The following is a 17858-nucleotide window of genomic DNA, read 5'->3' as shown; positions in this document are numbered from 1 at the left end:
TTCTAAAAACTCCGGCCAGAGTGGAGATTTTGTAAAACTTTGTTTGCACCTTTGCACATAAACTTAGAAAAACTAAGTTTTAGGCAGCCGATGTCACAGTTTGTGACTATTTTCGGGATTCTGATTGGCTAACGTGGACTTGAGCTTCTCGTTACACTGCCACCTACAGGTTTGGCATGCTCTTGAAGGACGGCATGTACACAGGTTTGTGTAAACGAACACTTTTCTGAAAACTGACAGGTGTGCACAATGTTGTTTTTGAAAAAGGAGAGGGGTGAAATGTCCGTTTATGAAAATAGCCGTCCACGTGTAAACGTAGCCTAAATCCAAGGGTTATCCATTCTGGCCCTCAAGTTCAGCTCCAACCCTAATCAAACACACCTGAACCAATCAAAGTCGTAAGGATTTCCAGTAACTTACAGGGAGCTGAATTTGATCAACTCTGCAGGAAAGTTGTGTTCCATCTTATATAAGAAATCAATATAGTCCCCAAACCTTCCCAAGCACAGACAGAAACACAATAATTGTGATTACATAAAGAAAATGGAAAGTCACATCTATAATTCTTGCCACTCTGGTCCAGCACAGCGATGTCTTCTCTCGTTGGTTTTGTTGAGTTGTAGCCCGACACTCAGCAAGGATCTGCTTCAGTAGGTCAAGGGTACAAGACTCTTCATTCTGATCTCTAACTGAGTCTGGGGGATTCTGCTGGTCTCTTACACTGTCTATGAGAGGAAAGACAAAACATTATTCTTGATAAATATATATATATATATTTATATATCTCTTGTGTTTTGTCTAAATATAAAATTCCTCAATAGGGAATCTTTGCTGAAACTTTTAGAATAACCAACTGAATTCCACATGTGATTTTGGTGTGGTTTGTTTACATGTGATTACATGGTCTCACTTGCATGTTTGTGATTTGATAATAAGAATGGATCCACACAATTGTCAGATTCCAAAGACATCAGTGAAACAAGTTATTTCATGATGGTTATTAAACCATCAACAGATAACTATCATCACCTGATCTCATTTCACTTAAGCTTTCTTTGCTGCTGCAAATGTGTTTGACAAACACACTGTCACAGAGGCCAAAATGTCAAAAGACATTGTGAGAGTTAAGACCCCAACTAATGGAAACACTAATCACTGTTATGGTGACTTATGTTATGGTTATGGTTTATTCCACCTCTGCTGAGATCTTCACAGATTTAATGTCTTCTTTTCTCTTCAGTGGATTTCATCTAAGGCTGTGACTGAAGTCAGTTGTAGTTCTTGTGTTTCTGCTCGTCTCTTTTTCTGTTCTCTTCTTTCCTTCAGTGATTCTGCTTGTTAACAGGCTTATTAATGTTGAAATAACTCCATATTTAATATACACAAACTTTGTGAGGTCCTGTTCTAGTTTATTTCTTTGCTCTTGGCTGACATGTGGCATTGCTATGGTCTGCTTGTGGCCAAGATCTGGCAAACAGGAGCGTTCCACTCAAGTGCCATAATTACATACTGCATCAATTACAATATCATGGCTGCGTAGAAGAAGGATCCGGGTACTGAAATGGCCAGCCTGCAGTCCAGATCTTTCACCCATAGAAACATTTGGTGCATCATAAAGAGGAAGATGCGGCAAAGAAGACCTAAGACAGTTGAGCAACTGCACAGCAAAAACTCCAATGTTCACAGAAAACACTCCAGTGTTAAATTAACACTCCTGGGAGTTTATATGAGTCCACACTCAAGAGTGTAAAGTGTTAAAATATGAGTGTTAAATGAACACTCAAGAGTGTTAAAGTTAATGAGATAATTAAGTTATTAATTGAGTGATGATTGAGCATTATTGAAGACACCTGATGATAACAAGCAGAATCACTGAAGGAGAAAATCACAAATTGTAAGCCACCATTATGGAGATCAGTGTTTGCTTTAGTTGGGCTCTTGACCCTTATATTATTTAGTTTAAAATTCGTTTGCCTGCTGTTATTTATTTATAACAGACAGATGAACAAAGAAAAAAAAGGTGATCTGCTGGTTATGTTGTGACAATCATAATTTAAGTTTGATCACTGAACCCTTATTTCTGAATTAGATATAAGTTGTTAATTACAGCATAACTCTGATTCTACATAAATATCCAGAATTTTTGATAAATAAATATGGAATAATTTATTTAATTTTTTTTTTTTTTAAATACATATTTATTTTAGGCACACACAGATATCAAGATTCAGTCTATGCATCTCAACAATGGTGATGAGCAAAATATTCAATTAGGAAAAGGAAATTACTTAAAATACAATTCAGATCATAATTTATTCATTCCGCAATGCATGATGGGAGCCATTAATGAGTTGATTGGTGGCAGCCGCTGAAACATGCTTTATTATTGTCACCATTGTTGAGATTCACAGGCTGATAGTGATGTCTGTGTTTCTAAATAAAGTGATTTAAAAGTCTCTTGATCAAAACAATGTTTATTAAATATCTTGGATTATATTAAAAATACTGAAAATCATACACTTTAGAATCAGAGAGCTGCCGTATTAGCAAAAGTTACACAAAACTATCTAAATATGTTTTGTTTATTTCAGATCACAATATGATTATGTCAAAACATAACCGACATCATCAGATCACATTTTCTCTTTGTTCATCTAACTGTTAATAATCAGTAACAGCAGACAAGCAAAATTTAAAGTCAATAATATAAGGGTCAAGAGCCCAACTAAAGCAAACACTGATCTCCATAATGGTGGCTTACAATTTGAGATTTTCTCCTTCAGTGATTCTGCTTGTTATCATCAGGTGTCTTCAATAATGCTCAATCATCACTCAATTAATAACTTAATTATCTCATTAACTTTAACACTCTTGAGTGTTCATTTAACACTCATATTTTAACACTTTACACTCTTGAGTCTGGACTCATATAAACTCCCAGGAGTGTTAATTTAACACTGGAGTTTTTGCTGTGTGGAAGCCTGTATTAGACAAGAATGGGACAACATTCCTATTCTTAAACTTGAGCAACTTGTCTCTATAAACTTGTCTCTATAAAACTTGTCAACTTGTCTCTATAAAAAGAAGAGAGGGGATGCCACACAGTGGTAAACATGGCCTTGTCCCAACTTTTTTTGAGATGTGTTGATGCCATCAAATTTAAAATCAATTTATTTTCCCCTTAAAATCATACATTTTCTCAGTTTAAACATTCGATATGTCATCTATGTTGTATTGTGAATAAAATGTTGAAATTTGAAACTTCCACATTGCATTCTGTTTTTATTCACAATTTGTACAGTGTACCAACAATTTTTACAGTGTACCAACTTTTTCTGATTTGGAGTTGTAATTAGTTCCTGTTGAAGTAAATATTCAGGTATGAGATCATAAAGTGTTATCAAATATCATAATCAGATGCTGTGTCGACTCTTACCATCTCGGCCAGAAACAGCAGATGTTGTTTCCACTGATCTGCTCTCAGCTCCTCTAGCCATCAGAAAATTCACAAGGATGGTCTCCAGAATGCTGATGCCAATGAGACTGAAAATCACACTGCAGTAAACCCCTGTGAAGACAGCAAACTATAACTGCAAAAGCTTTCCTGCTCTGAAATGTACCTAACAACCTTTTTATCATGTGACCTCCACAGTGTATTTATTCTACTGTGTGTTTATGGCCTGTAGGCACAGATGATGTAATACAGTACTTGTACACTGGGGTACAAGTGATCCAAATGACACAAGGACCAGAAATCAAGGAAGCAAGAAATAAGAACTAAGAAGACAGATGCATCTGTGTGAAAAGTCAACACCAGGCCAAAAAAAAAAAAAAAACGCCTGGCGATTATATATATATTATGTTGCATAAATGAGGTCAGCTGGAAACGGGAACACTTCCTATAACTCGACGTACTCGATACATCATAAGAAGAATGGCATCTATGCTAATATTAGTATCTCTGTTTATCCCAAGGTTTACTGTAGTCCGCCATATCCGGGCCGCATCCAGATCAGATGGTGGACCTAGACACGACCACAATACATGATGTAGTCATCCGGATCCAGGTCAGATGGAGGACCTGTGCCTAGACACGACCACAACGAATTATGTAGTCAGCCGCATCCGGGCCAGATCCAGATCAGACGGTGGACCTTCGCCTAGACACGACCACTACACATGATGTAATCAGCCGGATCCAGATCAGATGGTGGACCTGCACCTAGACACGACCACAACGAATGATGTGATCAGCCGCATCCGGGCCGGATCCAGATCATATTGTGAACCTGCGCCCGACCACAACACATGATGGAGTCAGCCGGATCCAGGCCGGATCCAGATCAGATGGAGGACTTGCGCCTAGACACGACCACAACACATGTAGTCAGCCATCCAGGCCGTATCCAGATCAGTTTTTTCTCCATTCTGTCACCTGATGGAGGTTTGGTTCCTTGCCACTGTCGCCTTTGTCACCTTTGGCTTGTGGCTTGCTTAGTTAGGGACATTTAATATTCAACAATATTATTGATCTGCCTGCATTCACCATTATGTGAACTGAACTGAGCTGGACAATGACATCACTGTTTTCTCCAGAGCGGCTGTATATATAAATTAACTAAATTAATATTTTTTTTACAACAAAAAATAACCATCCCTGAACTTACTTAAAGGGCACCTATTATGGAATTTTGAAATTTACCTTTCATGTAGTGTGTAACATAGATCTAAGTGAACAAAAACATCCTGCAAAGTTTGAAATATGAAAGTGCACCGTATATAAAGTTATTGTCTTTCAAAAGTGAGAGTCGACTCTGAGTCATTTTTATGAATCGTTAGAAGGCCGAAGCTTTTTCTCTGACTAGATCCCAGCTAACAGACTTTTGTTATAAGAACGTTCTCCAAACATTCAGTGTTGGTTCCGGGAATGTTAAAATGTCCAGTTTTCTTGACGTTAGAGGAACGTGTTTTAAAAGGTACACAGAAAAAACTCCAGTGTTATAAATTAACTCTCCTGTGAGTTTGTTTGGTTCAGCCTCAAGAGTGTAAAGTGTTAAAATATGAGTGTTAAATTAACACTCAAGAGTGTAAAAGTTAATGAGATAATTATGTGATTAATTGAGTGATGATTGAGGATTATTGAAGACACCTGATGTTAACAAGCAGAATCACTGAAGGAGAAAATCAATCGAATTTAAGTCACCATTATGGAGATCAGTGTTTACTTTAGTTGGGCAGTTGACCCTTACATGTTAAACTTTAGATTTTGTTATGCTGTTGTAACTGAGTTATAACAGACAGATGGACAAAAAAAGGTGATCAAGTGATGGTGATCCTGTCTTAACATAATAATCATTTGACCTCATTCAGAGCCTATTCTCTGATTTAGATTAATATTATTGATTATAGCATCACAGTGAATCTACATCATAAGATCCATTGACGATATACATTTATCCAAAAGATTTGTTATAAAAAATATTCTGATAAATAAGTGAAAAATCGTTTTCTTAGTCTCACACAGACACATCAATAATCAGTGTATGTATCTCAACAATGGTGACAAAAATAATATTCAATTAGGAAATGGAAATTACTAAGACAATTCAGATCATAATTTATTCATACAGCAATGCATGATGGGAGCCAATGGATGAGTTTTGATTGGTGGTACCCAGAATGCACATGCTTTATTATTGTCACCATTGTTGAGATTCATATGCTGATTATTGATGTCAAGTGTGTTTAAACAAATTAACTGGTTAAAAGTCTGTTTGTTTTTTTATCAGAACAACTATTAGTTAAATTTTTTTTTGATCGTACCGAAAAGCTGAAAACCATATGCTGTAGAATTAGAAAGCTGCCTTAATCAACAATGTAAGAGAGTAATTAGAGGGCTGCTTTAATCATTAATGTAACTATAGGTTTAATGACTCACGTCAAATGATGAAAATGTTCTATCCAACATCTCCTGATCACATTATCTCTTTGTTTATCCAGCTGTCGTAACTCATACAGCAGCCAAACAAAATTTAAAGTTAGTAGTTTAAGGGTCAAGAGGCCAACTAAAGCAAACACTGATCTCCATAATGGTGACTTAACAATTATATTTTCTCCTTTTGGTGATTCTGCTTGTTAACATCAGGTGTCTTCAATAATGCTCATTCATCACTCAATTAATCACTTGATTATCTCTTTAACTTTAATACTCTTCAGCACAGGTGTCAAAGTCAGTTCCTGGAGGGCCACAGCCCTACAGAGTTTAGTCCCAACCCTGCTTCAACACACACACACACCTGCAATTTTCAAATTAGCATGAAGGACTTGATTAGCTGATCAGGTGTTCTAAAAAAAAATTAGGGTTGAAGCTAAACTCTGCAGGGCTCTGGCCCTCCAGGAACGGAGTTCGACACCCCTGCTCTTCAGTGTTAATTTAACACTCATATTTTAACACTTTACACTCTTGAGGCTGGAGCCAAATAAACTCCAATCCATGGAGTCCAAAGTCCATTTAACACTGGAGTTTTTTCTGTGTACCTTTTAAAACACGTTCCTCTAACGTCAAGAAAACTGGACATTTTAACATTCCCAGAACCAACACTGAATGTTCGGAGAACGTTCTTATAACAAAAGTCTGTTAGCTGGGATGACGTCAACTTGTCAAGTTATTTGAATACGATCCCCCCACTTATTGCGCTCCAAGGCCAGGGGAAAATATCATGGCGACGAGACGCTGTGTTCTGAAGTGCGGCTCAAAAGCAAACTTTTTTCATCTGCCCAAGGAGGAGCATTTGAAGACTAAGTGGCTACAATTCACTATACCACAGAAGTATAGTCCGAGCCTTGTGGTTTGTTTGCGTCATTTTGAAGACGATTGCTTTTTAAATGCAATCAAACTTGGATTTGCGAGCCGGCTGATATTGAAGGAAGGTTCAGTTCCAAGTGTATTTGCATCAGCTTCCTCCTCCGTATCACAACCTGTAAGTGTTATTAATCATTTTTGCTTTTATATTTTATGTAGCATGCTTAATAATTATTTTGTTTGTTGTGTAAGCACCGTTTAGCTTCTAGGTCTTCAATGACAATTGTATTGAGATATGTGAAGTGTTTGTCGTTGTTTTCGGAGTTGTCTAAAGAATAGAGTAATACCTCGTAGTAACGTAACTGCATTTTTTTTTTGTAAAAACGTTATGTTTATGCATCGGGCTAACGCAAACAAAGACTGATTGTGCTTTTACAATATGAACTGGGCTATGCTCGCTAACATAACATTAAATTCTTTATCTTATTTTTCGTTTTTTACTACAAACTATAAAGCAGTGGACTATAATCATTATTATAATACAATTTAATTGATAAAAGCATCATTGTACTCCGTGTTAAAAATAAGTATTATCTCTGTAAACACTGCTGGGTCATCTGACCAATCACCGCAGATTAGCGTCGCGCAAAGGAGGGGTTTGAAAAACGAGTCGTTGAACGAATCATTTGGGAGTCGGTGAGCAAATCAGGTAAAAATAAATGCATATTATACGAAAACAAAAGTGTTTTTTGTCATTGCATGCATGTAAAACTGTTGTTGGGGACTCCCACAACAACATTAGGAACATTTTAAATGTCATAATAGGTGCCCTTTAAACTGGACCACGTGTGACACTATTTTCTTCTAGATCTGTTGTACAGCTGAGACAAACTTTGTCGCATTATTTTCCTGTTATCACTGTAAAGCTGCTTTGAATTAATCTGTATTGTAAAAAACGCATTATAAATAAAGGTTGACTTGACTTGTAATCCTCAAAGAACATTAAAATTGTAAAAATAAATAAATAAAATAGTTAGGGTCATGACAGCTAATTAAAATATAGATTTTTGACCATTTTCTGCTCTTAGCTGGAAAGCTTTAATAAGCTTTTGTGTAAACCGAATATTACAAATGTAATTGTATTGATTACAACTCAGTCACAGTCTAAAAAGAAATGCTGCATGGTTCTGCGCTGTTGCAGCTGTTAAACAATCCTTAAGTCGGGACAATTACAAAACCTAAATTATGCAATTGCATTTTTAACAAATTAAGCCATGATCATCATGTTTAAGTTAGACTCACCAATCAGAGGGATTCTATCAGCCGTAGAGGGCAGCGTGTCATTAAGAATCAGCAGCATCACAGAAATAGACAGCAGTAAAGTCACTTTAAAGCTCAGCTTGTCTGATCCACTTGTGTCAATGAAGAAGGAGGTCACATCCAGCACAAGGAAGAAAAATATTGGTAGCATGAAGTTGACGAGATACAGTAGAGGTCTCCTCTTGATAGTTATCTGTCACATAAGAACAGAAACAGTTTAACAGTTACAGCAGTGAAACTAAATCAAGAAGAATCAATTAAGCAAGTCCATCTAAAGCCTTTTAAATCACAAGTGAATGCAAAATGTGGCCAATTTAAAAAATAAAATTACATAATTCAATAAGCATTTGAATCTTCACAGTGCACTTACAAATAAAAACTGAAAATGTAACAGGCATTCGAGTTTCACTGTAATTTCATTACTGAAATGGGAAAAAGAAATGCAACTTTAGCTTCTATAAAGCATTTTTTAATAACATTAATGTAACAATAATGACAGATTTCCAATTAAAATGCAAAGTTTACAATTTAATTGTCAAGTTTAATGTGCATAGCGCAAGATTCTGAGTTTTTGCAGAACAATGCCACCTCTGCAGCCAGAGATGTGCACGCTCATGGACCACACGGAGTAGGGGGAGGCTGCAGACCTGGAGCCGGTAGATATAGGACCCAAACAGTTTTACGCCCCTGGCAGTTTTACGCCCCTGTTGTTCCTGATGCGTCCAGTAGGGGGAGACTGTACAGCGACACGAATTGAGGTGTTTTAATCTTTAAATTAATTAATTAATTTATTTTGTATTGCAAATGAAAGGATACAGACATTAACAGTGAGAAGAGGGAAAAAAAACACAAAAAAACAAGGGGGGTATACGGACATCAAAAGAGATTGAATTAGGCTACACAAATTAATACAATATTACATTTTGTCAATAAAAAATTCAAGGTTCTTTACGACACACTCAAGGATATTATTTGTTTTAGAAACCTTTGAGTTTAAAGGTTTTGACATTGGATGGTTCTGCCTTTATGCAGATGAAACTTGCCCAGAATTTACCAAAAAGTTCAGGACGATCTGGCTTAAATTTATCTTACCACGTATGTAGGACACTGTTTTGTAGCTGTATGACGACCAATAGAGAATAGTACAGCAGATATTAAATCGAGGATCCATATGATTACACGGTACTGTATGTCTAATGGTCTAAATATGGTTAATATCTAAATGTAACTTTATATAAATTCACAACATATTTCACTCAGTCTCCATATAAAAACATACGGTGAATAGGCCTATAACTGCAGTAGGTCATATCATTACTTGTCATAACACGTAGTTGATCCAACTATGTGTATTTTTAATTTTTCAATTCACAAAAACAAATAGTCTTATGTAGGCTGAGTGAAGAGAGTGAACACCGACTGAATATCTGCATCTATTTTTCTATTTTAATCCGTGCAGATCTACACTGTAGCGTTTATATTTAAATGAACAAAAAACACAAAATTGTCAAGTGTATGGACGGGTTATTAATGTGTAAGCGTCGATTTAATGATGTTATTTCGCAGTATATCTCCCTACTGGACGCATCAGGAACAACAGGGGCGTAAAACTGCCAGGGGCGTAAAACTGTTTGGGTCCTATATCTACCGGCTCCAGGTCTGCAGCCTCCCCATATGATCACACGCACGCTTGCACGAGCTGTTCATAACCAAAGGAGCATCAGCCGCAAATCTTTTGTTTACAATAATAATGTCTTCAGAGGTAATAACGTTATAAATCCCGTTTGAGTCCTAGAGCAGACCAGAGATCTCTCCATTTGTTGAAAGCCTTCCCTATGTTTACTCTCGTCTTATTCCGACGCCTGTCTGAGTCCAATTTGGCCCTTTTGGTAGCACTAGACAAAAGTTTTCTTTTTTTTATCTTACGTGGAGTTTGCGTTGGTGTTTGAAATGAACTACAAGCAGGTCTCTTACAATCCATCTTCTGCGGAGAATGCCGGCGAATACACAAACCTGCCAGACTATGTGAGCGTGCCGTGAACGCGCATGACGTCACGCCCAGTCTCAAACTCCGGCCCGAATCCCTCTTATTTATTTTACTTTACAGGATTATAGAGACAATCTCAGTGATCAGAGAAGGGCTTATTCAGCCCATCAGGCAATGTTAAGCATGTATGGGTTAGAAAACGGGTATTTTTAACATGAAAAGTTGCTTAATGCACCTTTAACATGTAAATTATATATGGGTGCTACTCAGAGAAGTTGGTTCCCACACTAGAAGGAGACACAGGGCATTATTAATAATTATTAATGAACAACATTAACTTAATACCAAACACATAGGGACATTAATTTAAACCCTGTCCGGGAAACTGCCCCTGGGTGTTTGGAATTTTCTTGCAACCTATTTGCGCCCCCTAGTGTAGTTTCTAAGTATTACCCACTGAATAACACCATTTACACGTTGACTTTAAATAAATACAACAGATTGTAAAACATAAAAAAAAATACAAAGAAGATGAACCTATAATTGTATTATTTGAATACAATTATACAATGTGTTGGATAATAGCAATACATTATTTTCTAAGATATTTTTTTAGCTCTTTCCCTTTATGGGTTCAAATATAGAAAAAAAAAACAATTAATCATTTATTTCTTTTTGCATATATTGTGCTGTTTACTTTTACACTGCTCTGTACCTGATATATCAGCTGATTCTGGACTCCCCATATCAAAGTGCTGTTAGAGGAAGTCATGTTTATACTGATGAGCTCCCACTCTCCCTGGGCCTGAAAGGTCTCCTTCGACTCGTGGGTCAGCCATACAGAACCATAGAGTGTGTTCATTACAAGCTCATTTACTGTGGGAACAGAATTACACTCATTGAAATTAAAGTCAAACTGTTTATAAGAAGAAATCATGTTATCTTCCCTGTATGTGTTTGTCAACACTGATTGATGTGTTTCAGGTGTACCTGAATGCGCTGAAGATTGAAGTGTTATATTGCAGCTTTGGGTGTCGAAGGGAAACCTATACAGGTTCATCTTACAGGCCGTGGTCAGAGATAAAACATCAGATGAGACTGTGAAGCCATAGCAGGTCAACTGCACATAGGGAGAATCCTTTGTTCCAAACTCTGTCTTGATGCTAAATGGATAAAATAATAATAATCTCATGGTACGGTTGTACTAGCACATGGAGACGAGGAAGTAACAGACAGTCTTTAAATCAATCTCTCATGAAACAGGCAGAATAAACTCAAACACATCTCTAACATCAGCGTAACTGACGAGAAAAAAGGGGAACTCAGGGTTTAAATGCATGGAACAAACAAAGGGAACTAATGAAATAACAGGTGAACATTATGACCAATAAAACAAGGAAAATAGATCACAGGGCAATCAAGGAAGACAGAACCAAAACAAAACAAATATTAATAATAATAATGATAATATATGTTTAGAGACAACAGGTATTTAAATACAACCAGAAACAACCTGTAGAGATTTCTGAGAATCTGTGTGAGAGGCAAAAACATTTCATTATTATTAAGATACAGTTGTTATCAAAATGATTCAACCCCCATTGCAAATCAGGTTTCTTGGCAAAATGTACAGACTTTCAGGGTTTTGCAATGAACAAATCAAACAAAAGTAATTGCAATAGCTCGACATATCAGATGTTTCAAACGGTTTCCCCAAATTCAACTGAAACTGCAACTTTTAAAGGGATAGTTCACTTTAAAATGAAAATGATGTCATCATCAGAATAGTTTATTTCAGGAATACATGGCCTCTCGGCCCATAGTTCCAAGATTACAATATCATAACAGATGCTCTATTTTTATATCCTGTTCTTTGTTTGTGAAGGGCGATGATATCTTCTCTCAACTTTTTGTATGATTCTTTTGACATCCATATTTCTAACAACAGTCAAATATGACATATATTTAATGTGTTCTAGCTCAAGCAAACCTGGTGCAACCAATGAAGCCCTTGATTATTTGCATCAGGTGTGCTTGAGACAACAGAAGTCATTAAAGGGATAGTTCATTTTAAAATGAAAATTCTTTTCAATTTTATTTATTTCAAACCTATTTGAATTTCTTTCTTCTGCTGAACACAAAGGACAATATTTAGAAGAATGTCGATAACCAAACAGTTAACTGGTCCCATTGACTTCCATAGTAGGAAAAAAAATACTTTGGAAGTCAATGGGACCAGTTAACTGTTTGGCAATAAAGCCAAAACAATCTCTGTTACAGTACCTTCATTTATCAGTTTATCACTGTAAAGCCGCTTTGAAACAATCTACATAGTTAAAAGCGCTATATAAATGAAGATGACTTGACTTGATGCTGTGTGAGGAACTGTTGAAGAGTGAGATTTTAAAGAATGTGAATACTTATGACAGTCTAATGCAGTTCAACCTGTGATACGGTTGATTGAACTGCTTGTTGTTTTACTCACTCAATCTTTAATCTCTCTCATGTTATTAGAGGATCAGATACTAATTCAAACTTTTATTCAGGGATATGTATCTCCTTACTCACTACTGATCGTGAAAAACGGTCAATTGACTGCCAGCAGCGGCTAATCTAAATAAATTAACAGAGGTTTAGATGTGGATGTTTTATTGAAAATAATAAAGTTTTATGTTACCATGATGGAGATCAGAGTTTAGTTTAGTTTAGTTGGGCTCTTGACCCATTAATATTAGTTTTTCTCTAACTGTTTTGTGTGTTTCTGATACACGTGTTATGGCAAAAAGAGAGTACTATGAAGCTGAAGGCTCCAAAACTTGCATTCTCAGACCCATTGTTTATCGAGACAGCGCCTCCTATCAAATTGACTCAGATAAACATGTGAAGAACTTAAGCCGAAACGTGAGTATCGTCAATTTTATTTAGCGAATCATTCTCATTCGATTTCTTTTTTAATCAAAATACTTTATAGCTCATTGATACACCAACATATGAATAGTCAATTTAATATTTGTAAAGATAGTTTATAACAAAATTTGAGTTGTTAATAGGCTATGTTTTTTGGCCTTTTTTCCCTGAAAATATTTTGATAGCAACGTTAGCCTTTAACCTTGGACTTTTTGTAGACAAGCCATTGTAAAAAAATTATTAAAATTAGTTGACATTAAAGTAGACAAATTAAATACATTAAGTGTGTTAATATCAAAGAATGTCATCATTAATTATTTAATCAGATTTACCGTTTGACCTTCATTGTCTCTGGAAATGCGCCGACACAACTCCCCAAAGTTTTGCATGTCTGCGGCAAACATTTCACCGACGACTGTTTCTTCAACTTGGGTCAATACAGAGCTGGCCTCGATGAACGTCTGAAAATACATTGATCGAGCAACCAAGCAACACTTTCTGATGTGTAATTGTTCAAGTTCAGACAGGTAATCTTTCTCTCAAAATCGTTCAGTACTGCTGTTTATGCCTCATTAAGTCAAGCCACCCAGCCAGCAAAAAGTCGTCTATTAGACGTTGAATAGACGTAATTTTCAACGTCTAATTACGGTCCACTGAAGGTTGAAAATGAAAATTGAAAAGACGTCAAATTTGTCCGACTTCTCAACGTTTAAATTTTTTTTATAACTTTGACGGAATATGTAAAACTCTTTAAATTTATTTGAGATAATAATGAACATGGTTTGGTAGTTTGTTTTCTCTGTTGTTTTAGCATCTATAACAGACTTATCCTAGATTATCAGTTGAAAACATTTTAGATGATCAGTTGAAAACACGTAGTCAAACAGTCCGGCCAAAACTACTTAGTTGAAATCACGTCGTAAACCAGTCCAAGGCGGACCGACATATTTTCAACCATATTTCAACGTTGAAAGACGGTAATTGTTTACTGGGCAGTGACTAAAATATCAACTTCACATCGTTTATTTTAGTAGGATGAAAATAATCGTATTTAAATTGTGAATAAATTATATACAGAAAGCGATCAAAGAACAATCTTTCCACACAGCACGATCGAGTTTATCTGGACACTTGCCAAACTCGTTATGAAATCAATGACGCACGTTACACTGCACATGAAGCTCTTACTGTATTTACATCGTCGTGTTTGCATTGGTGAAAGCAGAGAGAGTGCAGAAACTGCGTTGCCATGATAAGATCTTCATTCTCGCGATCAACAACAGACTGTCATCTGCTCAATGCTCATCACGGCAACATTTTATGTGATGGGAATAGATCTAAATACTTTAAAAACTTCTGACGATTCGCTAATCTCGATAGCTGTAATAGTAAAAATGTATAATAACTGTAGTAAAAGTATTTGAGAGAGTTTCACATGTAATACGTAGCTATTTTATATGCAAGCATCCCAGATAGCAAACTGACATCGAATCAATGTGGAAACAACGTTTCTCGTGACATTGAAACAACATCGTTTTGCTCATCGAATTAACGTTGAATCAACGTCAGACACGCCATTCAACCGCATTTCAATGTTGAATCAATGTTTTATTTTCGGTGTAATAACGTTCTGATTGAACGTAACTGTTGATTAAACGTTGAAATTTGATTGATGATTGATACTAACCTTTACAACTAAAAATCAACGTTGAATCGACATCGGTCTGCTATCTGGGATGTCAGCCAATCACAGCAGTGGCCGGTTCTGAATCTTACAGCAGACACGCCCCTTCAAACAGAGCGTTCAAATCAGAGGCTAAAATAAGGCTAAAAAATGCCTTTTATTTCTAAATTATGACTATTTTTGATCTAAAAAACATACTAACATTATAAGGACAACCCAGAAAACATTATAAAATAATAAAATAACCCCATGTCATGGGACCTTTAATGCCGGAGTAATTATTTTACTTTATATAATTTATGTAGACTACCTAATTTGACAGAGCGATTGCAAAAATAATGAAAAAACATTTGCCTACCAGAAAGTAATTATTTTACCTTATGCATTTACATTACATTTATTCATTTAGCAGACGCTTTTATCCAAAGCGACTCATAAATGAGGAGTTTTTTGTAATGCAATTGAAGACGAAAAGTAAAGTCACTAACACAATTCTTTCTTCCTTTTTTCTTTGCTCTGTTTACAGCAAGATGATGTTTAGGTGATCGTTAAATAAAGTACAGAATTGTTTATTATTGGTGTTTTGTCTATTCTTATTTGAGTTTTGCTTCGCATTCAAAATATAAAAAAACAGGTTTTGTAATGTTAGCGTGGAATGTTAATTAAACCATTATAGGTTGAACTGAAAGAAAAATTGGAATTTTAATAAATAAAAAAAATTGCTATATTGTAGCAATATAATATCACATAATATTTTTCAGAAGATAGTTCAATCTGTAATTGTATCCCTTCCATCAGTAATTTTCTTTTAATTACACCCTCGCTCAAAAAATAACTACTGGTTAATTTGTTATTCAGAGAACAAAATAAGTTTTTTTGGCACATGCATTAAGCAGGGAACGCAAATATTTATTTGGATAACTTTAAATAAACCGAGACCGTAATATCTGAGAACGCGGGACTCTGTGTGTGGGTGCTATACGATCTTCCGAACAGCAGGAGGCGCTGTCTCGGAAAACGAGGGGTCTGAGAATGCGGGACTCTGGGTGTGGGACTGTTGCTGCAGGCTCCGAGTCATAATAATGCTAAAAGATGCTGGTCATGTGGTGGGTGGATTCACTGCTAAAACAAGTACATTATCTAAGGACATTAACTGTAAATTGCAAGTGATTTACAGTAGCAGTGTGATATTTCCATCAGTATTATAACAATCTGGTATTCTGAATTGTTTTGAGCTGTGTATTTTTAGGTGCACAGATGCATCAACAATCAACATATGAATCTTGACAATGGGGACAATCAACAATTGCTTTTTTGTGACGTTCAGAGTTGATCTGAATATTTTTTTGTTGTTGTTGATTGTCACCATTGTTGAGATTCATACGCGGATTATTGGACCAACTAAAACAAAAACTTATGTATATACATACACACACATTAGGGCTTCCCTACAAGAGCAGGATTGGAGTAACGCTTATACCTTTCAACAATTCCAATGTCTGGGGTCCAAAACATGTCTTTTGGGGCTGCTAGAGTCTCTATTCCACAAAAATCCTCTTCACCCCAGTCCTTATTCTCATTTGCCCAAGCCTGGAAAGTTATGAATATAAAGTTCAAAATGGTTCCAAGGGTAAGATCCTTGATATTTCCATGCAAATCAAGTAAAACTTTGTGAAATAAGAAGAAATTTTGTTTTTTAAAACACTTACACTTATAATTTTGACCTGTGTCGAGAAGCTCTGGTCTTTTTCATTCTGTAGATAAAAATGGTGTTAAGTGATGCTACACCTGCTTGACATTCATAATGACTCAAATGAGAAGTTAAATTATGCTGGACTCATACCACATTTATGATGGAGGTTACATACAGGTCCACATACACACGGGTAACAGGGCCCCAGGCCAAAGGCCGCATGTGGGTCGTCTGAACGTTCTTGTCCAAGCCGAGATGTTCGAAAAGTGCCTTATAAGTTGCAGCATATTCTCTATCACTGCAGTTTTCAGCAGCAGAAACCCACACTGTGTAAAATGAGACTTTCTGTTACATACCAGAATATTTCCCCCAAGAAACAGTGGCTACTTTTACATGCAATCTCATAGTTATAATGTGATTAAGGCATTAATGAGTGATTAAACTGTTGCTGATGTAAACAGAATATTCGATTATGCTCCTAATTGGATTAAATGTCATTTTAAGGGGCAAATGTGACATGTGTTGGCATTTTTAAAAAACACGTCAGAGTTTAAAATGACTGAACAAACAAAGACTTATGAGACATTGTTAAATCTAGACACAGACAAAATATTGAGCTCAGGGCTTAAAATTAGCACTCGCCAAGCACCAAATGCGAGAAAAACTCTGCGTTGTTGAGAATATGAAACGATGTCAATCGCCAGATGGCCGGTACCCAGCTAACAGACTTTTGTTATAAGAACGTTCTCCAAACGTTCAGTGTTGGTTCCGGGAATGTGAAAATGTCCAGTTTTCTTGACAGGAAGCAGGAAATACATCTGTATAAGAGAGCAGCATGGCAAACAAACGGAGGGTGCTTCTCAATATCCCTCCTTGTCTCCTCGCTCCTCCGTCCTCCATCCTATGACCCGGAAACCGATCGAGCTCAGCCATCTTGAATGACATCTCAATTCTCTAATTGCACCGTGAGGAGGCGAGGATCGAGGAGTGAGGAGGCTTCCAGAGGAGCTATGAGCGAGGACACACAGGTGTATCCTATGCGGAAGTGTTTTATTGACTAAACGTGACGCACGTGTAAATTCTCCTCCCCCTTCACATCGGTCACAATAATTTTATAGTTATATAATTTTATTGCAGTTTATATAAAAACCACACGTCACATATTTCAACAGGGTATCTTGCTTTATTATTATTTATTATGAATTTCTTAAATAACCAAACTTCAACAACACAAGGGCAGATCCTTTGAGCAATGTTGATGAAGCTGTGAAGTGACGCTCCAGTGATCAAGTATTCCAATGTATAAAAAAGCTTTAATTCGATTCCTCTGTCCTCATTTCCTTTCCTTGCAGCCTTCCCTCGCGTCCTCCAGGGGGTGGAGCTGAGACGCGAGGAAAGGAAGCGAGGAAAGGAAACGAGGATGCACAAATAAGAATTGAGAAGCACCCGGAGAGTCACGAACAGT

General features: G+C 36.4%; 1 protein-coding gene across 1 annotated transcript; it reads right to left on the bottom strand.

The window, feature by feature from the left end:
* Positions 1-477: 477 nt before the first annotated feature.
* On the bottom strand, positions 478-16615 carry LOC307010341 (5-hydroxytryptamine receptor 3A-like; the record flags this gene model as incomplete). The annotated part of the gene is made up of 9 exons (XM_079634941.1): positions 478-725; positions 3437-3568; positions 8105-8315; positions 10049-10138; positions 10825-10985; positions 11100-11272; positions 16181-16290; positions 16410-16454; positions 16544-16615. 9 exons carry the CDS (start codon positions 16613-16615, stop codon positions 478-480), a joined length of 1242 nt encoding a protein of 413 aa, XP_079491067.1.
* Between the last annotated feature and the right edge of the window lie 1243 nt (positions 16616-17858).

The sequence above is a fragment of the Phoxinus phoxinus genome (genome assembly GCF_949152265.1).
Source record: "Phoxinus phoxinus genome assembly, chromosome: 1".
NCBI lineage: Eukaryota > Metazoa > Chordata > Actinopteri > Cypriniformes > Leuciscidae > Phoxinus > Phoxinus phoxinus.
Note: the sequence above shows the minus strand (reverse complement) of the source record. Positions and strands in the feature narration are given on the sequence as shown.